This window comes from Leucopleurus acutus (genome assembly GCF_964270905.1).
Source record: "Leucopleurus acutus genome assembly, chromosome: 8".
In the NCBI taxonomy this organism is placed as follows: Eukaryota; Metazoa; Chordata; class Mammalia; order Artiodactyla; family Delphinidae; genus Leucopleurus; species Leucopleurus acutus.
Genome location: NC_139151.1, coordinates 101,645,145 through 101,671,636, shown reverse-complemented (window position 1 = coordinate 101,671,636; position 26,492 = coordinate 101,645,145). Strand labels below are relative to the sequence as shown.

Genomic DNA, 26,492 nt, shown 5'->3' with positions numbered 1-26,492 from the left:
TCTCTCAGCCACCCCGGCCCCTCTCTCTGTCTCACGGAAACAGCAGACGCCAACGGAATCCAAGAATAAAGTCCTTTATTGTCTTCCGAGCTGTGGTGATAGGGCTGGGGGCTCTGGGGCGACTTAGGTGGCACTTTCCTGGAATTCGTTGTAGAGGAAGATGGCGCCTTTGGCTGAGGGGCAGAGCTCGGCCCACATTTCAGTCTCCTGCAACCTCCTCACACTCTGTGGGAAGACAGTGAGACCCAAATATTCCGACCTCGGGTTTCTTGCAGGAGCTGTGCCCACAGTTCTGGCCCTCTCCCTTGGGCTGAGGGCATCCCCAGTGAGGTCTTGTGCCTCTGGAGGGAAGCTCTGAGAGATGTGGGAGGCCCCTCTGACCCAGGCCCAGGAGACAGACATGCATCACCAGGCCTCTGCAAGCCCCAACCCAGCTCCTTGTCCAAATGAGACACACTTTGCCACCTCAAACCTGTGTCTCCACAAAGATGATTCCTGTGGATTCGTGGGCCTCAGGTCCCCCACTCGTGTAGTGCTTCCTCACCTGCTCAGAAGTCAGGCTGCACCTGGACAAGGGTGTGAGAGTGGCCTGGTGAGTGCTTAGACCCTGTAAGGTCCCTGTGGAGTCCCCGCTGCCTCAGCCATGCCGCTCAACCACCCACCTACTCCAGGACCCAGGACCCTGTCTCCCAGAGCTCACTCACTGGACGTAGAACTCAGCACTGGCACGGCCGGCACTGGTCTCATTGCAGGCAATGCCCAACAGCAGCGGCTGGCTCAGGGTGAGCAGCGGCAGGTTCACCTGGGGCCAGGCGTACCACCTGTCAGTGCCCACTGCCCACATCCCTGCCCCTCTCAGTGAAGAACAGCATGTTACCCTTGTACAGCATTTTACAGTGTGTAGTTCAAGTGCCCAGAATCACAGAATGTCAGATCTTGGGCATGTTCATTTCACATGAGAAAACCACAACGGGAGAGATGGAACAGTTAGCCCAGGGTCACCCTAGGGAAGTCAATTTAGTAACTGGGGGCTTCCCTGGTGACGCAGTGGTTAAGGATCAGCCTGCCAATGCAGGGGACACGGGTTCGATCCCTGGTCCAGGAAGATCCCACATGCTGCGGAGCAACTAAGCCCGTGCGCCACAACTATTGAGCCTGCGCTCTAGAGCCCACGAGCCACAACTACTGAGCCCACATGCCACAACTACTGAAGCCCATGCGCCTAGAGCCTGTGCTCCGCAACAAGAGAAGCCATGGCAATGAGAAGCCCGCGCATTGCAACATAGAGTAGCCCCCGCTTGCCTCAACTAGAGAAAGCCTGTGCACAGCAACGAAGACCCAACGCAGCCAAAAATAAATAAATAAAAATTTAAAAAGTAATTGGGACTCCCAGTTACTCCTCTTTTCAACAAACCTGGCGGGAGTAGGCAAGACATTTATTATTGTCCCCATTGTAAAGAGGAACACAGAGACGAGGCACACAGAGATGAGGGTTAGAATTCCACTCCAAGTGTGCCTAGCTGCAAAGCCAAGCTCTTTGCTCAATGCCAGATGCCTGGGAATTCCCTGGCGGGCCAGTGATTAGGACTCCACACTCTCACTGCCAAGGGCCTGGTTTCAGTCCCTGGTCAAGGAACTAAGATCCCACAAGCCACGTGAGGCAGCCAAAAAAAAAAAAAAAAAAAGCCAGATGCCTACAGACACTCCTGCCATCCCAGACCTGTGAAATTCTGGATTGTTCTATCCCCTCCCTTCTTGCCCACCACTCTGTCCCACCTGCCTCTCACTCACCTCATCACAGATCTCCTGAAGGACACTGGAGAAGAGCTCATGCACCACCAGCTCCCCAGGGAGGTTGATGTGCAGGGGTCTGCCACCTGGGCACAGGGCCTGTAAGAGGTCAGGCTCAGCCCCTGCTCCCCTCTTCTCGCCCTGCTTTTCCCCACACTCACTGGCCCTGAGGGCCTGGTTGGGCACAGAGTGAGAGCCTTGGTGATCCCCTGACCCAGGCCCTGTTTTTCCAGATGGAAAACCACAGGTCCAGCTAGGTCCTCCATCCCTACCCCCACCCCCAATTCCCTAACTTCCCATGGGTCTGGGGCAGGATTCAGCAGGGAGGCTGAGAGGCTGCCCTGAGCGGAGACTTTCGGATAAGCACCAACTCCCCCTTTAAGGGATGAAGAAAACAAAGCCGAGCTCTCTGGGTCTTTGTGCCTTTGCGCCCAGCCTGGCATCTCACCTGAGGCTCAGGGTGCCCACCGGGCACGTCCACTAGCCCAGGTGCCTCAGCCACCTGCCCAGAGCGGCGCAGGAAGACAAGGAAGTCGTCAGCAGTGGCCAGTGCAGCGCCCACCCCTAAGGGGTCCGCCAGGTAGGCTTGCTTGTCACCCCAGTCGGTGGCCCCCTGCTGTCGCAGCCAGGCAGCTGAGCTGGCCCAGTTGGTGCCCAGGAAGTCTCGATAGGAAGTAAGGCCCAGGCACAGGTGCAGCTGGGGCCCCGGCGAGCCAGTGGGCACCAGGGTGGCAGAGTGCAGGCGGAACTTGGGGGCGTCAAAGAGCCAGGGCTGGGCCTGAAGCCGGCTCTCCCAGACTGCGGTGATGGCCTTGTCCCCTCCTGGCAGTGGGCGACGGTCGTAGGCAGGGCTCAGCTCAGCCCGTACCTGCTCCTCAGGCAGCCCCCCCGGGGGGCATTGCAGCAGCAGGGACACCTCAGGGTCCATGATCTGGATAGGGCAGTTCTGGGGGAGGGCAGAGCCAGGCCTGTCACCCCGGAGGACCCACAGCCACCCTTGGACCCGACAGCTGGCCCCCTCTGCCACAAACCTCCTGAGGGTACTCCCAGCCCTTCTGCACCCCCCTGACCCCTCCCTGGGCTGTAAAACGTCTTATCATCCCAGCAAGAGCTCCGAGGCTCCTGCTACCAGACATCCCTGAGACTCCCGGGCATCCCTACGACTCAGAGGTCCTGGGTCCTGTCACCCCCTAATGCCTCTGTCTCCCCGAACCAAAAGTCTTGCCTCCAACCCCTGACGCGGCGGTACCCTTCCCAGGGTCCGGAAGCTCCAGGCTGCAGCCGGCAATCACCTGCCTACTCTCCTCGCAGGCTCCGCCTCTTTCCCCCGGAGCGGAAGTACCCGCCCCCTTCTTCCTCGGCTTCTCATTGGCCGGTCCTGGCGCTCATGGCCCGTCGGGGTCAGCTGACGGGCTCGTCCGGGTCAGCTGCCCGGCCCCCGGAGTCGGTGAGCCTTCCCGTCTGTCCCGGCTCTGTTTCTCTGGCCGGCCCAGACATTTCTGCCCCATTAGCCTGGTTGCCGGCCCCGCCTCCCCAGACCCGCTTTGCGGGGCAGACCAGGAGCCTGGGTCGCAGGGGCTCGACTTCCCTGGGCCCTGTGGCTGACAGAGTGTCACCTTGGGCAAGTCTTGCTGGGCCTCAGTTTCCCTATCTGCACCAGGGAGTTAGGGGTGGGAAGTGAATTTAGAAATCTGAATATCTCCCTCCCAGCTCTCACATGCCGAGGCTTTGTGACTTTCTGGGCATCGTGGGGACATGGGAAGGTCCTTAACAGTCTCCACATTTCACTGCTCCCCACAGGTCTTGGCCATGAACGCCCCTAGAGGAAGGAGGCAGGAAGCAGCAGGGCCCAAGGGTAGAAGGGCTCACAGACCCCGGGAACAGGTGCGCCCCCTCCACCCTCACCCCTGCTCCCAATGTGGGAGGGCAGGGGAGGGGGTCCTGCTCCCTGGGAAATGCTGGTCGGGTGGGAGTGGGGGCGGATGGATTGTGCTGTTCCCAGGGAGCACAGGGACTGCTCTCCCTCTGGTCTCCTACAGCAGATCACTGAGTTCAGGGTGAGCAGCAGGGCAGGGTCACCACGGGGACTAACGGCCGCCTCTGGGCTCTTTCAGGACCGGGATGTACAACTGTCCAAGGCTCTGTCCTATGCCCTGCGCCACGGGGCCCTGAAGCTGGGGCTTCCCATGGGGCCCGGTAAGTGAGCATCTTAGAGGCTGGGCCCAGGAGTGGTTGGAGCCCAGGGAGCAGTGTGAGCCTGTCTGTGACTGCCTTCCCTCATGGCTCCCACCACAGTCCTATGAGAACAGCACAGAAGGTACATCCCTTCCGTGTATAGGGAAGACCGAGGCCCAGAGCCCAGTATAATGTCCAGGACAGACTGGGAGAGGAGCCTCTGTCTGGGCCAGGCCTGGTGATACCTCCAGCCCAGTGGCCCAATAAACACTTATCCCAAGACTGGGCACTGTGAGGGTGTTGGGGTAACTGATGTTTACTGAGTGTCCGCTCTGGGCTGGGTACTGTGCTCAAAAGGGTCACTTGATCTTTGTGACCCTCCATGAGGCGATCCTATTCCCATATAACTTGAGAAACTGAGGCTCAGAAAGGGGAGACTTTCTTTTTTTTTTTTAATTACTTAATTAATTTTTAAATTTTTGGCTGCCTTGGGTCTTCCTTGATGCGCGCGGGCTTCTCTAGTTGCGGCGAATGGGGGCTATTCTTTGTTGCAGTGCGCGGGCTTCTCATTGCAGTGGCATCTCTTGTTGTGGAGCACGGGCTCTAGGCGTGCAGGCTTCAGTAGTTGTGGCTCGTGGACTCTAGAGCACAGGCTCAGTAGTTGTGGCACACGGGCTTAGTTGCTCTGCAGCATGTGGGATCTTCCCTGATCAGGGCTCGAACCCGGGTCCCCTGCATTGGCAGGCGGATTCTTAACCACTGTGCCACCAGGGAAGTCCCAGGGGAGACTTTCTAAAGGTCACACAGGCTCTGTTCTCGTTGCCTGTGGCTTCCCCTGTTAACTGTGGCCCAGGCCAGAGCAAGTTCAGCTCCTGACCACTCTACCTGCCCACAGATGGTTTTGTGCCCCTGGACACCCTCCTGCAGCTGCCCCAGTTCTGCAGCTTCTCAGTTGAAGATGTGCAGCGTGTGGTGGACACCAATGGGAAGCAGCGTTTCGCCCTGCAGCCAGGGGACCCCAGCACCGGCCCTCTCATCCGGGCCAATCAGGGTCACTCCCTGAAGGTGGGAGCTAAGGGGACAAGTGGGAGAGCCATGTGAGACCCCTGTCTGTGAGGGGGTCTCACTGCTGCCCATTCCCCATCCATCCCAGGTACCTGAGTTGGAGCTGATTCCCCTGGAGACCCCACAGGCCCTGCCCCTGGTGCTCGTCCATGGCACATTCTGGCAGCACTGGCCATCCATCCTGCTCAAGGGCCTATCCTGCCGGGGGAGGACGCACATCCATCTGGCCGCGGGACTGCTTGGGGACCCTGGTGTCATCAGTGGTCAGTGCCCCCCCAAGCTACTCCCACCCATTCTGTGCTCCCAGGTCCTCCTCCAAGGGTCATAGCCTCTTGTCCAGGGAGCCTCTTGTCCTGCATGCCCTGCATGCAGGAGCAACGCCCCACCCACACCGCAGTGAGCTCAGGACCCCAGCCCACCCAGGTTTGATAACCACAATCCAGACGCCCCAGACCCCAGCTCCAATTGTCTACTCAGGCATGCGGCCAAATTGCGAAGTGGCTGTGTTCATCAACGGGCCCCTGGCCCTGGCAGGTGAGTCTGGACACAGCAGGTATTGCCCCAGGCCTTCAGAGAGGGCATGAGTCACATCTCTGGCTCTGTCTGCAGATGGAATCCCCTTCTTCCGCTCTGCTAATGGGGTGATCCTGACTCCAGGGAACGCTGATGGCGTCCTGCCTCCCAAGTATTTCAAGGAGGCCCTGCAGCTACGCCCCACCCGTAAGAACCACCACCCCACCACTATTCTTTGTGCCTGAAGCCTGTGCCCTCTGCCCTCACCTCTTTCCCAGCTCCCAACCCCAGACTGACTTAGTTCTCCCTTTCTAACCAACTCTTTTCTCTCTCAGGAAAGCCCCTCTCCTTGGCTGGTAATGAAGAAACAGAGTGTCAGAGTGACCCCAAGCACAGCTCCAGAGGAAGAAGGATGACCCAACAATAAAATATTTTTTTTAACGTAAAAAGATAACAAAAGAGAAACTCCAGTTTGAACCTATGAGTCATCATTCTGTAGCTGTAGCCAGTCTTCCTCATGTGCTCAGGGACTACAGCTAGGTCAGGGGTGTTGGTCTTGGTCACTCAAACAGGGAAGGGCGGGTGCTGTACAAACTAGAGCCCCCTCTCCCTAGCCTGGGGGATGGCAGAGTCTGGCCCAGCCAGGTCCCTGGTCTACACAAGGCCAGTGACAGTGGGTGAATGTGCCCAGCTCGGTCAGTGCACGTCTGGAGAGGATGTGGGCAGTGAATCCTAATGGGTGTGGGCTTTGGAGCGGTCATGGAAGGTGGTGAGTGGGGCGGGGGCAGTAAGACAGGCTTCAGAAGGCCTCGTGGCCTCCTGTGAGCTGCAGGAAGAGGTCCTCGTCCAGCTCCTCCCCGCGGGCCCGCTCCCGCGTTGACAGGAAGATGTAGCCCCCGATGTACTCATGCACGATGCGGCAGCTGGCAGATACGCAGCTGAAAGCCACGTTGATGTGCTCGTCGAACTCAATGGCTACCTGTGGGGTGGGCAGTCAGAGGGCTGGTCGGGGGTGGGATGAGGGAGCAGCCCTGCCCTGGTTGGGTCTGGCCCAGCCCGTGTCCCTCCCCCACCCTCACTCCCGGCCCACCTGCCGGATGTCCCAGTTGACATTCCACTGGCGCATGTTGCTGAAGCGCCAGGTCTTGACCACGTCGCCCACGGCCAAGTCGATGCGGATCAGTCGGTTGTTGGCGATGCCCAGAATCTCGTCTTTTCTGCTGCCCTTGAACCTGGTGCCCAAGGGGAGAGTGTGAGCCGGGGCCCCACCCTTCGTGGCCCCGGAGCCCTCCCAGACAGCCAGGTGCGGCGCTCAGCAGCAAGCTGGCAAGTAAATCTCTTAGGTTTTCTGGGTCTCAAGTTGCTCATCTGGAAAATGGGGGTTAATTACTATAATCACAATGACAGCATTTAGCAGCATCAGTCCATGTTTTTCGACAGCAACTTTTTTTTGTACCATCGTCATCCATTTGCTCCTATCTTTGCAGGCTTGGAAAAGGGGCAGTCACGGGGGCACTTCCTGACACAGCAGCCACCCAACCCTGTCCTGCAGATCAGCTGCCCAAGGCCCAGAGAGGAAATGGTGTACGTCAGAGCTGGGACGGGGCGGGATCCCCTGCCCTCCCCGCCTGATCCCTCTCTTGTGTTTGCAGGATGGAAGCGGGTGCACGCAGGCTGCCCTCGGTAAGGTCTCCCCGCAGAGGACAGGAAGGAAGGCTTCAGGTGGCTTCACCATCTTCAGAGATGGTGCTTAGCAGAATGGACCGGGGTGGTACTCATACCTGACTACCACGTAGGAGATGCCGAAGTCAGGCAGGGACTGCCAGGCCTGGATGAAGCGCAGCTGGGCCTCGGACAGCGAGAGTTGGGCCACATTCTGGTGGGCTTCCAGGATCCGTGGAGTGAGCTGCGGGACAACGCTGGTGAGGGGCTGCCAGGGTCCCTGAGACCCCCTGCCTGTCCCCGTCAGGGAGACAGGATGCTGAACCTGGGGCAGGGCCAGTGCCCAGTGTGGGTCCACCTGAGTGCACCCTCTCACCGTTCAGCACATGTGAGCTGAGCCGGGCCCTGAGGTGGACATGGGCAGCTGGACCGTGACACCCCCACAGAGGGTGGGGAGCAGCACGCTGTCTCAGGGACCCAGGTGGGAGAAGGAGCGAGTGAGCGTGTGCATTTCCACAGGAAGGCTCTGTGGACATCCAGGGGCAGGGGTGGCCGGTAAACCCTCTGGCCATTCCCGCCACCTACTCCCTCTGGCACCTGCTTGGCCTTGAACTTTCGCTGGAAGCGGGGGGCGACAAGCCCGTAGGGGTTGAGGCCCTCGGCGGAGGCATCAGGGCCCTGGGGGTGGTTGCCTGAGCCCCCGCCGCCTGTCCGCTGCAGGCTGAGGAAAGCCAGGATGGCCTGCACCTCGCTGGAGTAGCTGCTGTCCGCCATGGTGCGGCCCTTGGAGGCCAGTCGGCATCCGGCCATCCAGCGGGCGTACTGCTGCTCCTGGGGTGGGAGGGGGGGAGAGGGAGGTGAGGGGCTGGCGAGGCTCTACCTCAGCCCCTGCCCTTGGCCTGGCTCAGCCCTGGCCCCTGCCCAGCCCTCACTCACATCCTGGCACCGCAGGTAGATCTCACTCATGCCCTCAGGGGAGGGCACCAGGAGTTTAATGCAAAACTTCTGGCCTGAGATGTTGACATCAGGGACCACTTCACAGCCTGGAGGAAGAAGAGGTGGGCTTGGCTGGGAGAGGGGGCCCTGTTGAGAGGGCCCTGGGTGAAGGCCAGTCCTGCACAGTGGCCACAGGTCAGAGGGCATCTTCCCTGCCCCCAGGAGGAGACAAGTGAGAGCATTCACCTGGCCAGCACACAGCCCTTTTCCCTCTCCTGGCCAATCCGCCCTCACTCACCCTTGAGGTTGAGCTGCTGAATGGGGTCCCCGGGGGCCTCGTCCTGGCTCTTGTAGTAGGACAGCGTGGTCTCCTTGAACACTACCCAGTGCTGGCGGTACCCCTTCAGGGTCAGCTTCCGGGGCCTGAGGGTGAGGTGGGAGGTTCGTGAGGCCCCCTCCCTCCCTCCTGTCCTCTCTCCACACTGGGCCCCTCCAGCAGGGGTGCCAATTCTGGGCCCAGACTCACCGGAAGATCCGGAGATGGTCCTTGAGTTCTGGGATGGTGGTGAGGCTGTCCTGGGGAGGAGAGGAGTCAGGGGGGTGCTGGTCCCTGCACTTGACCCTGACCCCAACCCCTGACTGGGGCCCCTCCTCACCAGCACGTCCGTGCGCGCCGACCCCTCCAGCTTCACCTCCAGGTTGCTCAGGGCTGCATCCAGGTCATCCAGCCCCGGGTCTGTGCCAGGTGTTTCGTCCGCCTCCCCACTTTGGGACAGCTTGTTGATGTGGTACTGGGAGGAGCATGTGACCAGGGAGGGCTGAGCGGGCAGCCCCTTAGCCCAACAGTGCCCTCAGCTGGGCTTCCCCGGAGGTGGGCCCCCACCGGAACACCCTCCCTGCCCTGGGCCTGGCGCGCACCTAGCCACCCGGGGTTCCCAGGCCTGCCTGGCACCTGTAGGGCTGCAAACACCATCATCTCCTCCTCAGTGCAGTCAATCTCTTCCAGCAGCAGGTCCCACCGAGCCTGCTCGTACAGCTGCGTCAGCCTCACCGGGTCTGTCTGGAGCGGTGGGAGGGGAGGCTGGGTTGGTCGGTGCTAACTGCCCTGAGCACCCCCTGCAGCCAGCTCCTGCGAGCCTCAGGCCTCAGCCCTGCCCACTGTGCTGTGCAGGTTCATTTGGTGGCTCCGCAACCCCAATCCCAGCCTGCCAGCCGCCCAGCCTGCCAGCCCCATCTGCCCAGGAAAGCGGCAGCGCCTTCCCTCTAAACCTCTCTGTGCAGATATTGAGTATTTGTCTGCTGTGTGCCCTGCATGCTGCTGAATGGACAATGGGGACCGAGTAAACCAGTCGGTAAATAAGTGAAGTGATTCAAGAGAACAATCAAAGCGAGAAAGGAAGTAGCTTCCAAAGGGCATCTCGCTTGTGTGCTCAGGCAGGAAGCCCACAAGTTTGATGGTGATGAGAGAAAATGGAACTGGGGTGCGGCTGCACTGAGACCTGAGGATGGACAAGCCACTGAAGGGAAGAGTGGTAGGAAGAACATTCCAGAGACAAGAAACTCAAAGGGGGATCCCAGTTACCCACAGAAGACCAAGCCCACGCTCCCTCTGAAACCTGCCAAAATTGATAGCAAAGGCATAAAAAGGATAAACCCAAAAGGACAAAGAAGAGAGAGGGGAGACAACTACAGCTGGTGAGAGAGACCAACAAAATTTTGGAAGATGAACGAGCAAAAACATGGACAGGAACTGAGTTGCAGGGAAGGAGAGCTGGGATCTCACACCCTTTTCCCTCTCTTGTTCTATGGCAAACGCACTAATGAATTTTGTGACCACGTAGAAGGGTGAGATAGGGAGGGTGGGAAGGAGATGCAAGAGGGAGGGCATATGGGGATATATGTATACATATAGCTGATTCACTTTGTTATACAGCAGAAACTAATACAATATTATAAAGCAATTATACTCCAATAAAGATGTTTAAAAAAAAAAGATCATAAAGCAAACAGCAAAAATACTAAGATCTGAACAAAGGCATCCAGTTCACATGGCGGACAGGCTCAGGTCTGGGATCCTCTGGGAGGCGAGGGTGGGCTGAAGTGAGGACCACAGAAAGTCTATAAAGAGAGCACTTCCCTCCCCACTCCCTGCAGCCAAGTGACAGCCAGCTGGCACCAGGTAGAAACCAGAGATTTACTCTCGAGATGCTGAGCCAGAGGTACCCCTGCATTTGGTACATCTGGGTGTGGGGCGCATTGTGCTGAAAACAGCTGAATTAAGGGAAAGTTGGCATTTTGAAAGGTGGGACATCCCCAGCCCTTCCCCACTTGTCACCAAAGACATTGGCAATGAGCCTTCTATTCCCCAGTCAGGAGATCAGAGCATTCACTGCTGAGAAGCCAAAGAGAAACCCCCCACAGAAAGTGGCATTCCTGCCCCATCTTCCCCAGGAGGCCTAAAATGCCAAGCCCTATTCATCCACTTAGGGTTTCCAACTGGCTTCTTAGAGCCTTACTTCTAAATATGAAAAGACAGGCAGGGATTACCCACATTTTAGGAAAGCTGCTGGAATGAACAACAGAGACCCATGAACTATAGTCAGGGGAAAAAAAGAGCTTGGAGGAAATAATGTAGGGAGCAGAAAAAACTTCGAACAACACCAGTCAGAATCCTTACAGAGACAAAATACCGCACTCATAAAACAAGAACAGGACGCTATTTTTAAAAGGAACGTGGGGCTGCCCTGGTGGCGCAGTGGTTAAGAATCGCCTGCCAATGCAGGTGACACAGGTTCAAGCCCTGGTCCTGGAAGATAGCAACTCAGCCCGTGTGCCACAACTACCAAGCCTACGCTCTAGAGTCCGTGAGCCACAACTACTGAAGCACACAGGCCTAGAGCCTGTGCTCCGCAACAAGAGAAGCCTCCGCAATGGGAAGCCCACGCGCCACAACGAAGAGTAGCCCCTGCTCGCCTCAACTTTAGAAAGCCCACACACAGCAACAAAGACCCAATGCAGGGCTTCCCTGGTGGCGCAGTGGTTAAAAATCTGCCTGCCAATGCAGGGGACACTGGTTCGAGCCCTGGTCCAGGAAGATCGCACATGCTGCAGAGCAACTAAGCCCGTGCTCCACAACTACTGAGAGTGTGCACCTAGAGCCCGTGCTCTGCAACAAGAGAAGCCACTGCAATGAGAAACCCATGCACCACACGAAGAGTAGCCCCCGCTCCCCACAACTAGAGAAAGCCCACGTGAAGTGACAAAGACTCAACGCAGCCAAAAATAAATAAATATTTTAAAATTAAAAAGAAAATAATAAGACTCAATGCAGCCAAAAATAAATAAATAAATAAGTTTTTTACAAAAATAAAATATAAATAAATAAAAGGAACGTGATTATAAAGTTATAGTAATTAAGACAGCATGGCATTCACAAAGAGAGACAAATTGATCAATGTAATCAAAGAGAGTCAGAGAGAGACCCACACATGTATGTTCACCTGACTTAAGACAAAGGTGATCTTACTATCACTGGGGAAAGGATGCTCTTTTCAGTAAATGGACCTGGGTCAATTGGATACCCATATGGTACATTTTTTTTTAAATTTAAAAATTAATAAAGTTTTTGTATCCCTACCTCACACTACATACAAATATCAATTCCATTTGGGTAAAAGATCTAAATATCAAAGTTAAAACAATAAAGTGTTTGGAGAAAAATAGGCCTACATCTGTGTGATCTTAGAATAAAAGATTTCTTAAACAGGTTGCAAAAAATATTAATCATAAAAGAAAAAATACGACTCACATTATATTAAAATTAGGAGCTTCTGCTTAGCAAAATAAACCACTAAGGGGGGCTTCCCTGGTGGCGCAGTGGTTGAGAGTCTGCCTGCCAGTGCAGGGGACACGGGTTCAAGCCCTGGTCTGGGAAGATCCCACATGCTGTAGAGCAACTAGGCCCGTGAGCCACAATTACTGAGCCTGTGCGTCTGGAGCCTGTGCTCCACAACAAGAGAGGCTGCGATAGTGAGAGGCCCGTGCACAGCGATGAAGAGTGGCCCCCACTTGCCGCAACTAGAGAAAGCCCTCACACAGAAACGAACACCCAATACAGCAATCAATCAATCAATAAATATTAAAAAATAAAATAAAATAAACCACTAAGAGAATGAAAAGGCAAAGCACAGAGTGGGAAAATATATTCACAATATATTTATCTGTCAAAGTACTCATGTACAGAATATATAAAGAACTCCTACAAAGCAATATGAAACAGACAAGCAACTCAATATAAAAACTGGCAAAAATTTTGGAAAGAAACTTCACAAAAGAGGATATCCAAATGGCTAATAGCCATACGAAAAAGTTGTCAACTTGATTAGTCATCGGGGAAATGTAAATTAAAGCCACATAAAAAGCACATCAGGGCTTCCCTGGTGGTGCAGTGTTTAAGAATCCACCTGCCAATGCAGGGGACACGGGTTCGAGCCCTGGTCCGGGAAGATCTCACATGCCGTGGAGCAACTAAGCCCGTGTGCCACAACTACTGAGCCCAAATGCCACAACTACTGAAGCCTGCATGCTCTAGAGCCCGCAAGCCACAATTACTGAGCCTGTGTGCCACAACTACTGAAGCCCGGGCACCTAGCGCAAGTGCACCGCAACGAAGAGTAGACCCCGCTCGCTGCAACTAGAGAAAGCCTGCACACAGCAACGAAGACCCAATGCAGCCAAAATAAAAACAATCCTTGCAGGATCTCAGTTCCCCTACCAGGGATTGAACCCAGGCCAGGGAAGTGAAAGTGCTGAATCCTAACCACTAGACCACCAGGCAACTCCCAAGAAGATTCTTAAAGCTTCTGGGGCCTCCCCTCCCCTTTCAAGAAAAATTAAAAGGGTCACACGTGGAAGGATTGAAAATAAAAAATGCATTGGACTCCCCAACAGCAACACTGGAAACTAGAGGACAATGGGAAGGTGACTTCAAAATTTGGCAGGAAAATGTTTCAAACCTAGAATTCTGTACCTAGCCAAACTATCATGCAAGTGAGGGTAGAACAGAGACCTTCTCAAACACGCAGGATTTCAAACCACTTAGGGGAAGCTATTACTATTTTACCATTTTAGGGGAAGCTATTGAAATATATGCTCCATCAAGATGAGGGAGTCAGTCAAGAAAAAGGAACACAAGAGATCCAGGAATCAAGAAATCCAATATAGGAATTCCCAGGAAATAGTGAAGGGAAGTTCAAGGACAACAGTTAAGCAGTGGGTCTAGACTGCTACCATTCCACGGTTCTGACCAGGAAATAACACTGACTGATATCCTAAGGTGATCGATCATTTTGAAAGGGGCATCGTCCTTAGGTTGCAATGTTGGTTACAGAACATCCCACCTCATCACTCTGAAGATGCCCCATGACAAGCCACAGACTCACAGAGAGTGTACAGATAGCCTTTTGGGGTCTCTCTTCTAATTGTACACAGACAGACAATTAATAGAAAAGAAATAAACCAAGAAAGGAAGTATAGTTACTCTGTGGCTTAGCTAAGAACGTTATTTATATGTGTTACTATTTACAGCCACACTCATGTTGTTTTAACCAAAAGCTACAACACAGGTCAACTGCAAAGATGCAAAGAGATGCGTGTGTTGTGGGGGAAGGAGGGAGGATATGAGACAGATAAATCTTCACCTTTCATACAAAGTGAATAGATTATGCGTGAAATGAAAAAGTCAAGGGAATAGACATACATAAGCTTGTCATATAGATGTAAACACTAGAATAAAAAGCTACAGAGTCAAAGCCTATAGTCTCTAGGGATCAGAAATCTGGGATAAAGAGAGGTGGGGTAAGGAGCTGTTTTTTGTTGTTTTTTTTTTAATTGTTGTTATTACTATTAGGACTATTCAACTCTTTAAGCCACCATATGTTACTTGGATTAAAAATAAAATTTAAGCTTTTTTTTTTTTTTTTTCTTTTGGCCGCACAGCTTGTGGGATCTTAGTTCTCCAACCAGGGATTGATCCTGGGCCCTCAGCAGTGAGAGCACAGAGCCCTAACCACTGGACCTCCAGGGAATTCCCTAAAATTTAATTAAAACAAAGAAAACGCCAAAGACCAAACGGGTTTTAGATACTGGACAACAGACCACACAGAACAGGGATCCCTGAGAGAAGGAAAACAAGTGAATGGTGAGGTTGCCCCACGCTTGCTGCCTGGAGCAAGCGTGCCTGCTGTAGCCAAGAGGAGGACCCCAAACGGAGCCCAGCATATTCCCTGAGGAGAGCAGGTGCAGTTGAGAAGCTGGGGAGTCCAAGGCAGCTAGAATTCACAGGACAGAGTATTGCAGAGGAGAGAGCTGCACAGAGAGAAAACTCTGGATGGAAATCAGCAGAGGGCTCCTCTTTAGCCATTAGCTGGGTACCGATCAGCACATGTGTATAAGGAAATAACTCAAGGCTAGAAAGAAACAGTAAAAGGAGCAGGTGGAACACTTCCCAGAGCTCACACGAGGGTGGGAATAGTTCATATTCCCGACACAGATTAGAGAAGCCTCATCATATATATAACATCAGAATACTCAGAACACGTGAATTCCCTGGTGGTCCAGTGGTGACCACTGCCAAGGGCCGAGGTTCAATCCCTGGTCAGGGAACTAAGATCACACAAGCCGTGTGGCAAAACAAACAAACAAACAAACAAAATACTCAGAAGGCTCTTGCCACAGTAATGGGGTAAATCAGCCCTAGATTAAAAGATGCTTTTTTCTGATCTAATTAATTATTATTTAATTATTATAAATTATAATGATTAGTTCATGTTCAAAGCAAACCTTAGAAGGAGCAAACTGTTTCCAAGTGTCTTAACTTCAAAACAAGGTTTAAAGACATTTAAAGCACTACCAGAAAAAAAAAAAAAAAAAAAATCCAGGACCCAAGAACATAAGATTTGTAGTGTCTGGCATCAAATAAAAATTTTCCAAAAAACAAAAAAAATTTCCAGGCATGAGAACAAGCAGAAAAATACAATTCATAATTAGGAGATAAATAGTCAATAAAAGTAAATCCAGAAATGACACAGATAATAGAATTAGTAGACAAAAACACTAAAAAAAATTATTTTAAATATATCCTGTATGTTCAAGAAGGTAGAGAAAAGCATGAGCATGTTAAGGAGAGATGGAAAATATTAAAAAAGGTCAAAATGGAACTTCTAGGCAGGGTATTAATGACATATTAGACACGGGAGAAGAAAAGATTAGTAAACTTGAGGATAGAGCAGTAGAACTATCCAAAATGAAACACGGAAAAATAAGACTGGGGAAAAAAACACTGAACAGAGCATCAGTGAGCTGTGGGATGATTTTAAGCAGTCTAATAGTCATGTGACCAGAATCCCATAAAAGAGGGGGGAGCAGAAAATATACCTGAAAAAATAAAGGCCAAAATTTTTCCAAAGTTGATGAAAACTATAAACTCAGATCGAGGAGGCTCAATGGACCCCAAGCATGAGAAACCTGAAGCGAACCAAGGCACGTGATCATCAGATTGTTTAAAACCAGTGATAAAGAGAAAATCATAAAAGCAGTCAGAAAAAAACGTGTGTTTCATACAGATAAAGAGAGACAAGCCACAAGACTGTGAGGCAGAATTTTTAAGGAAAAAAAAAATGTCAGCCAAGAACTCTACAACAAGTAATATCTTTCAAAATCAAAGGCAAGGGCTTCCCTGCTGGCGCAGTGGTTGGGAGTCCGTCTGCCGATGCAGGGGACACGGGTTCGTGCCCAGGTCCGGGAGGATCCCACATGCCGTGGAGCGGCTGGGCCCGTGAGCCATGGCCGCTGAGCCTGCGCGTCCGGAACCTGTGCCCCGCAACGGGAGAGGCCACAACAGTGAGAGGCCCGCGTACCGCCAAAAAAAAAAAAAAAAAAAAAAAAAAAATCAAAGGCAAAAGAATGACTTATACAGACATACAAAAGCTGAAAGAATTCATCACCAGTAGACCAGCTTGACAAGAAATGTTAAAGGAAGTCCTTCAGGCAGACAGAAAATGGTACCAGCTGGAAATCCAGATCTATACACAGGAAGATGAAGACCCGGCAGGGAATGGTGAGTGTGTAGGCAGAGAGAAAAGACTGCTTTCCATATTCTAAAAATGCATTTGTGTACCTTGTTTAGTTGTATATTATTTGCACTACTTCAGCAGCATCATGCGCAATCTCTTGACCAAGGCTACTTTTAAATGCTGGTGGAGGATCATTCTCTCCATATTCCCAGCTGCAGAATTGCTATTGCTAATCTCAGCAAAAGCGATGGTTTGCACGGAAAGATCGGTAGCACCGATTAGCGTTCTGACAGTTTGCACTTTTTGAAATGTTTTTTATGTGATTATATTTAAAACTTTAGTAAATTCTGAAATAAAACCATATTGACCAGTAAAAAAAAAAAAAAAAAAATGCATTTGCAGGACGATTGGCTGATGGAAATTTTCTGTGTCTTGACTGTATCATGTCAAGGTCCTGGTTGTGATACTCGTTGGGGGAAACTGGGTAACGAGTCTCCAGGTATCTGGGATGTCATGTATTAGTTCTTACAACTGTCTGTGAATGTACAGTTATCTCAAAACTAAAAGTGTAATAAAAAAATAATGGACTGTACTCGCTTTGGCAGCACATATACTAAAATTGGAACGATACAGAGAAGATTAGCATGGCCCCTGCGCAAGGATGACACGCAAATTCGTGAAGCGTTCCATATTTTTATATGGAATCTAAAAAAAAAAAAAAAAAAGTCATGAAGAACCTAGGGGCAAGACGGCAATAAAGATGCAGACCTACTAGAGAATGGACTTGAGGATTCGGGGAGGAGGAAGGGTAAGCTGGGACAAAGTGAGAGAGTGGCATGGACATATATACACTACCAAACATAAAATAGATAGCTAGTGGGAAGCAGCCGCATAGCACAGGGAGATCAGCTCTGTGCTTTGCGACCACCTAGAGGGGTGGGATAGGGAGGGTGGGAGGGAGGGAGACGCAAGAGGGAAGAGATATGGGGACATATTTGTATGCATAACTGATTCACTTTGTTATAAAGCAGAAAATAACACACCATTGTAAAGCAATTATACTCTAATAAAGATGTTAAAAAAAATAATGGACTGGTTAAAGTAAAAATAATCATGATGATGACTCAACAATTCTACTCCTAGGTATTGATATATACCCAAGAGACATGAAAATATATGTCCACTCAAAAACTTGTACATGAATATTCATGGCAGGATTGTTCATAACAACCAACCAGTGGGGGTAAAACAAATGTCTATTAACTGATGAATGGATAAATAAAGTGTGGCATATATGTACAATGAAATATAATTTTACAATAAAAAGGAATGAAACACTGAGACAGGCTACAACGTGGATGAACCTTGAAAACATTACGCTCAGTGAAAGAAGCCAGCCACAAAAGACCACATGTTGCACGATTTCATATAAATGAAATGTCCAGAACAGGCAAATCTGTAGAGTCAGGAAAGAGATTGGTAGATGCCTGGGGCTAGGAGGGGTGGGGGGTAAGTGAGGAGTGACTGTTAATGGGTGTGAGATTTCTTTTGGGGATGATGAAAATGTTCTAAAGCTGATTGTGGTGATAGTTGCAGAACTCTGTGAATATACTAAAAACCATTGAGTTGTTACACTTTAAACGGGCAAATTATATGGTAATGAATTATTTCTCAATACAGCCATCATCATAATAATAACAGCAACAGGGAATTCCCTGGCAGTCCAGTGGTTAGGACTCCGTGCTTTCACTGCCAAGGGCACGGGTTCGATCCCTGGTCAGGGAACTAAGATCTCGCAAGCTGTGCGGCACGGCAAAATAAATAAATAAATAAGAATAACAGCGACAAGGATGACAATGTATCGTGGGCTTTGACGTATGTAGAAGGGGAGTGTGTGATAACAAGAGCGCAGAGGCTGGGAGGGGAAGAGGGGATCCCACTGTAAGGTTCTTACACTGTAGTGAAGCGGTGTTTCACTGGATGGTAATTATAACCCCTAAAGCAACTGCTAAAAAGAGAAAAAAAAAAAGCAGCATAGATAACACACCCTTATAAAGGAGATAAATGGAATCATGAAAACTACTCAATCCAAAAGAAGGCAGGCATGGGAATTCCCTGGAGGTCCAGTGGTTTAGGACTCGGTGTTTTCACTGCCAGGGACCCAGGTTTGATCCCTGGTGGGGGATCCTGCAAGCCGCGCAGCACACCCAAAATAAAAAAATTAATTAAAAAATTTAAAAAATAAAAAGAAGGCAGGGAATATTGTACAACACAGGGAGCATAGCCAATAATCTATGACAACTATAAATGGAGTATAACCTTTAAAAATTGTGAATCACTATATGGTATACCTGTAACTTAGATCATATTGTTCATCAACTATACTTCAATAAAAACCAACAAACAAAAGAAGGCAGGGAAAGCGGGAAAAGGGCACAACAGCCTGGAGGATAGGAAGGAGCACGGGGATGTGGACGGAGAGGAAAGGGGGGCCGGGCGGGTGGGAGGGAGTGGGCAGCGCCAGGGCCAGATCAGCACGGTCCTGGGCCACAGGCACCCACAGGAGCCTTTTAAGCAGGATTGACAGGACCTAATGCACCTGTAAACGTTCATTCCAGATACTGCGTGGAGGTTGGGGAGGCCAAAGGAGGAGAGAGGCCCATTAGGAGGGGCTGCAGCAACTCACACGAGAGAGCCTGACGCTGCACAGATGAAGGGATGGAGAGGAACGGGTGGTTTGGGATGTTTAGTTCAAGGAAGGATCAACAGGACACAAGGAGGGATGAGATGAGAGGGAAAGGGAAAGACCCAGAATAGTGTAAGTGTGGGGATTTTGCCATGAGTCCATGGTGGGAGGATGTGCTGGGCAGACTTGGAATCAAGAGTTCTGTTTCAGGACTTCCCTGGTGGCGCAGTGGTTAAGAATCCACCTGCCAATGCAGGGGACACGGCTTCGATCCCCGGTCCAGGAAGATCCCACATGCGGCCGAGCAACTAAATCCGTGCGCCACAACTACTGAGGCTGTGCTCTAGAGCCCGTCAAGCCACAACTACTGAGCCCGCGTGCCACAGCTACTGAGCCCACGTGCCACAACTACTGAGCCCATGCACCGCAACTACTGAGGCTGTGTGCTGCAACTACTGAAGCCTGCGTGCCTAGAACCTGTGCTTTGAGAAGCCACCGCAATGAGAAGCCTGAACACCGCAACGAAGAGTAGCCCTGCTTGCCCCAACTAGAGAAAAGCCTGCGGGCAGAAGCGAAGACCCAATGCAGCAAATAAATAAATAAATAAACAAATGAATAAATAAATAATTTTAAAAGGTTACTATGTCCACAACAAGTAGGCTTATCCTAGTGGAAGGCTACTTTCAAAAAAAAAAAAAAAGAGTTCTGTTTCAGGCAGAAGCTGAGATGCCTGTTAGGTGCCAGAGCAGAGACAGCCATTTGGACATGAGAGTCTAGAGCTCAGGGGAGAGAGGTCTGGGCTGGAGGTGGTAAATCTATAAAGAGCACAGAGATGACCCTTAAATCCAGGAGGCTGGAGCTTCCTGGGAGAAAGGGTAGAGAGAAGGAAGCTGGGGAATGGAGCCCTGGAGCCTGCAACTCCCAGAGGCTGTGGAGACAGGAGGAAGGGCTGAGGAACCTGGGCAGGGCAGCTGCAGACCCTTGTGCGCGTGCGGATCCCAGGTGGCCAAGTAAGAAGCGGATGGCGAACTTCCCTGGCCATCCAGTGGTTAAGACTTCCACTGCAGCGGGTGCAGGTTTGATCTCGTATGCCGTGTGGTGTAGCCAAAAAAAAAAAGAAGAAGTGGACGGGAAGTGAGCAGGGGACAGATAGCCTGGAAGGCATGGTCACCTCAGCAGGACAGGGACTACAGGATAGAAGACTCTGGGATAGAGTTGGCTGAGGAGAGAGAGGGAGTCGAGGGGCACCCACAGGAAAGGCTTGCGGGGAGCAAAGACGCTGGGCCCCAGGGTTCTAGAGACAATGGCGCTTAGCAGTTTGGCAGTGAAGGCGGTTCAGAGAAGTGGGGCCACAGGTAGAGGGAGCACCTGGAGGTTTTCCGGATGGATTCATGGAGCCTGTTGGTTGCCGGTGGGGACGGCAGGCAGGGAGGGAGAGAGGCACACAGGTGCCCGCCCGCAAAGCCTCGTCTTTCACCTGCCCCTAGTCCCTGCAGGTCCCAGTGCCACCGCCTCCAGGAAGCCTTCCCTGAGTGCAGGTGTGGGTGCCTCCCACCTGAGCAGCCTTCCCAGGGGCACCTACAACCGTCTACACTGAGCTGTGGTCATTATCTCCCTGATGGTCCTTGAGAAACAGGTCTTGCCATCAACCGGGGCCCAGCACCATGTCGATGGAGTTAATAAACGGGTGTGGATGGACAAATGGACAGATGGACAGACCCCTACAAGTGTCTAATGTTCCTAGAGCCCAGACCCCGGATGCAAGTTCCCCGTGTCCCACTGATCCAGACACCCCTTCTCCCTGACCCAGCCCACCTTGGGATCCAGGTCGAAGAAGCTGTAGTACTTGAAGCGCAGCCAGAGCATGTCCCCCGCCTTGACACCCTGCTGCATGAGGCACCGCGACGAGTCCAGCCACCTGGGCCGCAGCGCAGGCAGAGGCTGGGTCAGGGCTGAGCCGGGGGCAGTGGGGCGGGCTGGGGGGCTGGGCAGGGGCTGGGGCGAGCACACACGTGCAGGAAAGTCCTGGGGACAGGAGTGGGTTTGGGACGAGCAGGACACAGGGGAGGGTGTGGGCTCTGGGAGCAGGGGCTCAGGCACAAGGGCAGGTGAAGACCCGGCAGGCGAGGCACCTGCTGTGGAGCTGGGTCTTGTCCAAGAGGGAGCTGGGCCGAGGCAGGCGCTGGAGCAGCAGGGGGTCTGGCGGTGCCAGTGGCCGGCTCAGCATGTGGTAGCAGGCCTCGGTCTGGGCACTGTCTGAGAAGTGGGCTGGCATCCCCCGGAACGACACAGGTGCCACGCCTGGAGTGCGGGTCATGGTCAACCAGGCCCGGCCCCGAACCCAGGCCTCCGGGGCCTGCCCTTGTGGCCGCCCCTGGGCTGCCCCGCCTGCACTCACCCCCGGCCAGGACGACCTTGGTCAAGTCATACACCTCCTCTTCCGGCTCCTTTTCCTTCTTCTTCTTCTCCTTCTTCTCAGGAGCCCGGAGCAGAGACATCTCCTCAGGGTGCCGGATACCTGAGAGGAGCAGAGGTCTCAGCGGGGGCTGCGGTTCTGCCCTGTGACCTCCCGCCCCACCCATGGGCAGTTCGGGGCAGCGCACAGCCCCACGAGCCGGATGGGGAACAGCTCAGCAAGGTCGAGGTGACAACAGCTGGGCCTGGAAAGGGAGGGAACGTGCCCCCTGGCAGGACCCTCGCAGGGGGCAGAGTGGGGACCAGCTGGGGACTCACTGAGGAGCCGGCAGATGGCAGCCACAGCCCGGAAGAGGGGCTGGGAGAAGCTGGCTCGGAGGCGCAGGGCACGGCGATTGGGCAGTCGCAGGATGACAGGCCGGTGCTGGGGCCCGAAGAAGAGGCGGGCGTCCGCCAGGATCCCGTATTTGTCCAGGGTCCAGTGGGTCTGCAGCAGCCATTGTCTTTTCTGTTCCCACCAAATGGCATGGTCTGACCAGTCCTGCTTCCGCTCTGTGAGGCCACAGGCAAGGGGGGCCGCGTCAGCCTTGGAGGGCCCTGCCCCCAGTGCCGAGCACAAGGCTGGAATTCAGAGGTGGTGACCGCCCCTCCCCTGCCCAGACCAGGGGCAGGGCCAGGCGGGGTTGGCTTGGGGGCTAGGACTGAGGTCATGGCAGAACGGCTCTTTGCTGGCTAACCCTGCTTGTCCCCTGGGCTCAGTTGCTACTGAGGGGAGTCACTTCCCAGGGGAGCCCCCAACCCAGAATCTTCGTGCTCCCATCTCACACACTCCAGTGCATTGGGTTCTCCCGTACAGCACCTCCTGTATCCTCCCACAGTTCCTGGCTTCATGGCTTCTCTCTGGCATTCCTGGGAGCCAGAGGCAACTGCAGGGCCTGGGGCTGTGCCGGGCACGCAGCAGCAGGCACTCCATGAATATCTAGTGGTTACTAGCTCTGTGACCTTGGCCAAGACCTGAACCTCTCTGGGCCTCAGTTTTCTGGTTCCTGAGATGCGAGCAGCAATGGACACTGCGCAGTGCCTGCCGCCACGTGGTGAGTGCATGGTGCCTGTGACACAGGCGTGCGGCCGCATCAACACGGCGCATGGGCCTTCGGATAGAAATGCGAGCACTTCGAGGTCATGCGGCTGGTGAAGGAGGACACGTGCTCTCCTCTCTGTCTTCCCTTCAGGAGCCTGAACTGGTGCCGGGTGAGCACAGTGGAAGAGCAGAGCCCACTAGCGTCAAAGCCCTTCCTGGGGAGTGGTCCCGTCCTCTGCGCCACCCCCCTCCCTCTTCCTCCTGCCCTGTCGCCCTCTGTGCCTTCACTCTGTTCTTGGTTTTGTGGCACCCACTCCCTGTCTCCTCCTGACCCTTTGCTCTTGTTCTGTCTCCTGGCCTGCCCCCGTGCTTGCCCGTTGGTTCAGTCCGAGGACCCTCTTCTCCCTCCTTAGCCACGGCCTCTTCCCAGGGTCTCACCTAGTCTAGGGCTTCATCTTCCTGCTGTGAGCCCCAGGCCAGAAACCCACAAGCCACTGGCTAAGGGGCACGTCCACTGGCTTCAATCATTCCAGAAACCATTTTTCACCAGCCCGTGTGCCCGGCTCTGGGACTATAAATGCGGTGACTCCTAGTCCCAGCCCTCAAGGTGCCCCACTTCACCGCGCTCTGCCTGACACTGGACAGAGGTGCCCCCTCCCCTCAGCCGCTCCCTGGGGGCTGGGTGACAATGGCTCTCCTGCCAGGCCCGAGCTTCCTCCCTTTCACTTTAGCCACCACATTTTACCAATGCCAGCCCTCCCCCAAACTCACCTCCTGTCCATCGTCACCCGACCCAAGGGGCCTGCCTTAGCCTGACAGCGTCCCACTGGAAACCTTTCGGCACAGCTGCCCTCCACCTCCGGGATGGAGTCCAAAACGCCTTATGGCATTCACCCCAGCCTCGTTTCTTGTCATACTCCAGGAGTCCTCCCCAGCCTAGAGGCTCCAATTCAGCACCGCACGCTCCCACGCCCCAGCATGTCGCCTTGTTCCTCCCTGCTGTGGCCCCCTCTCAGGATTCATACTGTCCCGGGCTAGGCGCAGCCCCTGTGCTGGCTTCCCCTGTGCGGCAGCCAACACTCAGCCCTGTGTCGGCAGCTAAAGGGTGGGTCCCACCTGCCCGGCTGCGCTCCAGGTCAGGGGCTGGCCCAGCCAGCATGGCCATCAGTCGACCTCGGATGTGCTAAGGAGTGAGTGGGAGCTGGGGGGTGGGCACAACAGTATGCTCGGGGCTGGCGACAGGAGCTGGAGGGACTTGACCCGGGGGCCCCCGCAGCGGGTGGAGGAGTGGGTCCGGCTGGCCCCTTGTTCAGGCCTCGCGCTTTGCTGTGGGCCAAGCCCCGGGGCCAACAGGCTCTTCTCCCGGAGCACCCGGTCTTCACCCTCTCCGCCCTGTTCGGCCAAGCCTGCCTGAGTCTCTGTCTGACACCCGGTCTCCTGAGGGACCCTCTACTCTCCACTTCTGCTTTCACAACCTCCTTGGGCCCTGCCTTCTCGAGGCTTCCCTCACTGCCTCAGCCCTGTGGCCGGGCTGCCCTGCGGCCCCGTGCTGTCCACAAGCCACTGACGTCCCTCCCGGCCGCCCACTCACCCCCATCCCCGGGGGACCCAGGACCCAGGCTGGCACTATCGCGGCCCTGCCTTCCGGCTCGGGCTATCAGAGCGGGCCCGCCGCCCTCCCAGGAAGGGGCAGCCCGCACCCCCAGCAGGGAAAGGCGATGAGAAGCCCCCGCATCAGTGGCCCTGCTCCCCTCCAGCGCTGATACCAGAGGCGGCTGTGCTGTAACTTCCTGTGGGGGCAGGGCCTTCTCACCCAGGCTGGGCCTGTCACCAGCCTGCTGAGGGCTTCCTTCCGCCCGGGGAGAGGGTGTGGGAGCCCCTCCCCACGTCAGCAGGAGCCCCCTCTGGGCTCCTCTCGACCCCCAGAATGGGATCTCTGCCTCAGCCCAGGCAAGGCCTCTCCTGCCCCAGAAGTGGGTGAACGGAACACCGTGGCCAGGTCTGCTCCTCGGGGTCTTAGTGGAACCCGTTGGAGCGGGAGGAAGGGAGGAAGGACAGTGGGAGGGAGGGGAAGTGAAGTTGGGGAAATGTCTTTTTTGGAACCAAATGATTAAGCTGGTGCCTGAGTCACTGTGACTCCATTATCGAGGGCCATGCAGCAGGGCTGGCCCGGAAGTGCCAGGGGACCCCGTGGGCAACGGGGGCGGTGGGCACTCACTGATCTCCTCCACGATCTTCAGGAGCACCCCACCGATGTGTGACTCCCCTGTGACCCGGAGGGTGACCGACTCGGCCTCGGGGTCCTCCTCTCCTACAAACACCCGCAGCTCCCAGGACGAGTCGATGTAGTCCCCGGTGGCTGTCTTCATCCCCGCCATGGCTGCGGCAACTCTGGGGAGAGGGTGGGAAGGAGCAGGGTGGGCAGCTGGGCTCTGGTAGGCCGCCTGTGATGCCCGGGGCAGGCGGGGGCCCAGAGAGCAAGCCCGTGAGGCAGAATGCCACGGCAGCAGCGAGACGCCGGGAGCTGAGTTGTTGCAGGCGAGCCTCAGACCCTCTCTCCGTCACAGATGATTGGGCTGAGGGGACCTTCAGAGTCTGTGTTGCCCAGCCCTCTCCCTTCCTGCAGACGGGAAGACGAGGCCCGGTAGGAACAAGAAGGGCCTCACTCGACATCGCCCAGCTCGATGCCAGAGCTGAGCACAACCTCCGTCAGCTTGCTCGGCCCACGGCCCAGCCCAAGCCCACACTGGCAGCTGCCCACCCTAGAAACGGTTGTGAGCCCAGGTCAGAAAATAGTTCCAGTCAGGCCCAAAGGTCAGCTCCATCATCCCAAACCAGCCAAAGCCTCTCTAGGGCAGTGGAAAGTCCAGGCTGCCACATGGAGAGAGGCATGCTGGGCAGAGGGGCTGCCGGAGGGCGAGGAAGAGAAGGGTCCTTGGGTCTTCAGCCACCGGCCGGCTTACCTTCCCTGCAAGGGGCTGGGGCTGGAGGTGGGGGTCGGAGCGTCAGCCGCTCCTGGCTGCAGCCCGCACACCTGCAGACCACTGTGTGCTTCCTTCTCCTCTCTCCGTGGAGCTTCCTTCAGAGGCCAGCCCTCGCGCCTTATCAGAGCAGGGCGGGCCTGGCCCCTCCCCAGGGCGTGCTGGCACTGGGGGCAGGAAGCAACAGCCAGCACCGTGGTGGTGGCGCGGCAGGGGTTCCAGTGGGGCCCTGCCTTTGCTCCCAGTGAGCACAGGAAGCAAGTGGGGCTTGTGGACCCAAGACCACACAAATGGTCCCGTCATTTGGAGGGAAGCTCGATTCAAACTAGAGAAGCCACCTATTTGTGTTTCCTTGTCGGAGCCATCTCTCATCTCCAACCTGTCGTGAGGTGGGGGTCCTTGGGCTGTAAGCATCACTCAGCTGCAGAGTCTGGAGAGCGGTGGAGTTCAAAGGGTTGGATCTGGGTTATTTAGGGACCTGGCAGGTCAAGTCAGCTCAAGCCCCGAATGTCCTTTATCACCACAAAGTAGATCCTTAAAGGCCCTGAGGGAAACGACTTTATGTCTTTCCTGTCCCCAGTTAAGGGCCTCTTTTCCAAACTTGTCAACCTTAGAACTGCCCAGGGGAACAGCTGAACAGAAATTGGCCCCTGATGTTTCACTACCTGCCTCCCCCACGCCTTCAGGTTTCAAGACTTCAGACTTGCCACCTCTACTGTCCCTCCACCTGCATCACTCCCCTCTGGGGCCAGTACCCACAAGACTCACTCCTGTCATGTCCCTACGCAAATGTGACTCAGAGGGCCCCTGGTGGCCCAGCGGCTTCCTATCACCTGCAACAGGATGTAAGCTTTGGGAAAGCAAGTTCTTATAGTCACTGGCTCCCAGCAGAAATTCAGCCTTTCTAGACAATCAATTTGGGGATGGAGGGAACAGAGCCTGAAGAGACAGTAGCACCAAAGGTGCAGCAGAATCCCTGTGGAGGACTGTGCCACCCAGATGGGAGAGGCCTGCTGGGGATTCCCAGGGGAAGGCCAGCTTATGCAGTCAAGGCAGCAGGAAGTGCAGCCAGCTGGTGGCCTCAGCAGCTTCCTAGCCCAAAAGCTGCACTCCTG

The 26,492-nt window shown here is 54.3% G+C and overlaps 3 protein-coding genes across 5 annotated transcripts; 1 reads left to right on the top strand and 2 right to left on the bottom strand.

The window, feature by feature from the left end:
* Positions 1-58: 58 nt before the first annotated feature.
* On the bottom strand, positions 59-2,838 carry NUDT22 (nudix hydrolase 22). 3 transcript variants are annotated; one of them, XM_082844243.1, is made up of 5 exons: positions 2,240-2,838; positions 1,792-1,890; positions 705-802; positions 473-566; positions 59-225 (listed from the first exon to the last, which is right to left on the bottom strand). In XM_082844243.1, the coding sequence occupies exons 1-5, from the start codon at positions 2,717-2,719 to the stop codon at positions 124-126; spliced, it is 873 nt and encodes a 290-aa protein (XP_082700369.1). In that variant the 5' UTR covers positions 2,720-2,838; the 3' UTR covers positions 59-123. The 3 variants fall into 3 exon arrangements, with proteins under 3 accessions (XP_082700369.1, XP_082700368.1, XP_082700367.1); XM_082844242.1 differs by having other exon boundaries at positions 466-566; positions 2,240-2,765; XM_082844241.1 differs by having other exon boundaries at positions 545-566; positions 2,240-2,765.
* Positions 2,839-3,213: 375 nt separating this feature from the next.
* TRPT1 (tRNA phosphotransferase 1) lies at positions 3,214-6,031 on the top strand. Its single transcript, XM_082844139.1, has 8 exons — positions 3,214-3,238; positions 3,592-3,675; positions 3,906-3,987; positions 4,862-5,031; positions 5,120-5,294; positions 5,509-5,565; positions 5,641-5,751; positions 5,880-6,031. The coding sequence occupies exons 2-8, from the start codon at positions 3,601-3,603 to the stop codon at positions 5,969-5,971; spliced, it is 762 nt and encodes a 253-aa protein (XP_082700265.1). The 5' UTR covers positions 3,214-3,238; positions 3,592-3,600; the 3' UTR covers positions 5,972-6,031.
* Positions 6,032-6,224: 193 nt separating this feature from the next.
* FERMT3 (FERM domain containing kindlin 3) lies at positions 6,225-25,444 on the bottom strand. Its single transcript, XM_082843877.1, has 15 exons — positions 25,360-25,444; positions 24,615-24,787; positions 21,634-21,867; positions 21,299-21,418; positions 21,033-21,201; positions 20,716-20,818; positions 9,095-9,202; positions 8,799-8,933; positions 8,669-8,718; positions 8,441-8,565; positions 8,143-8,249; positions 7,804-8,037; positions 7,326-7,450; positions 6,635-6,776; positions 6,225-6,523 (listed from the first exon to the last, which is right to left on the bottom strand). The coding sequence occupies exons 2-15, from the start codon at positions 24,772-24,774 to the stop codon at positions 6,344-6,346; spliced, it is 1,992 nt and encodes a 663-aa protein (XP_082700003.1). The 5' UTR covers positions 24,775-24,787; positions 25,360-25,444; the 3' UTR covers positions 6,225-6,343.
* Positions 25,445-26,492: the final 1,048 nt, after the last annotated feature.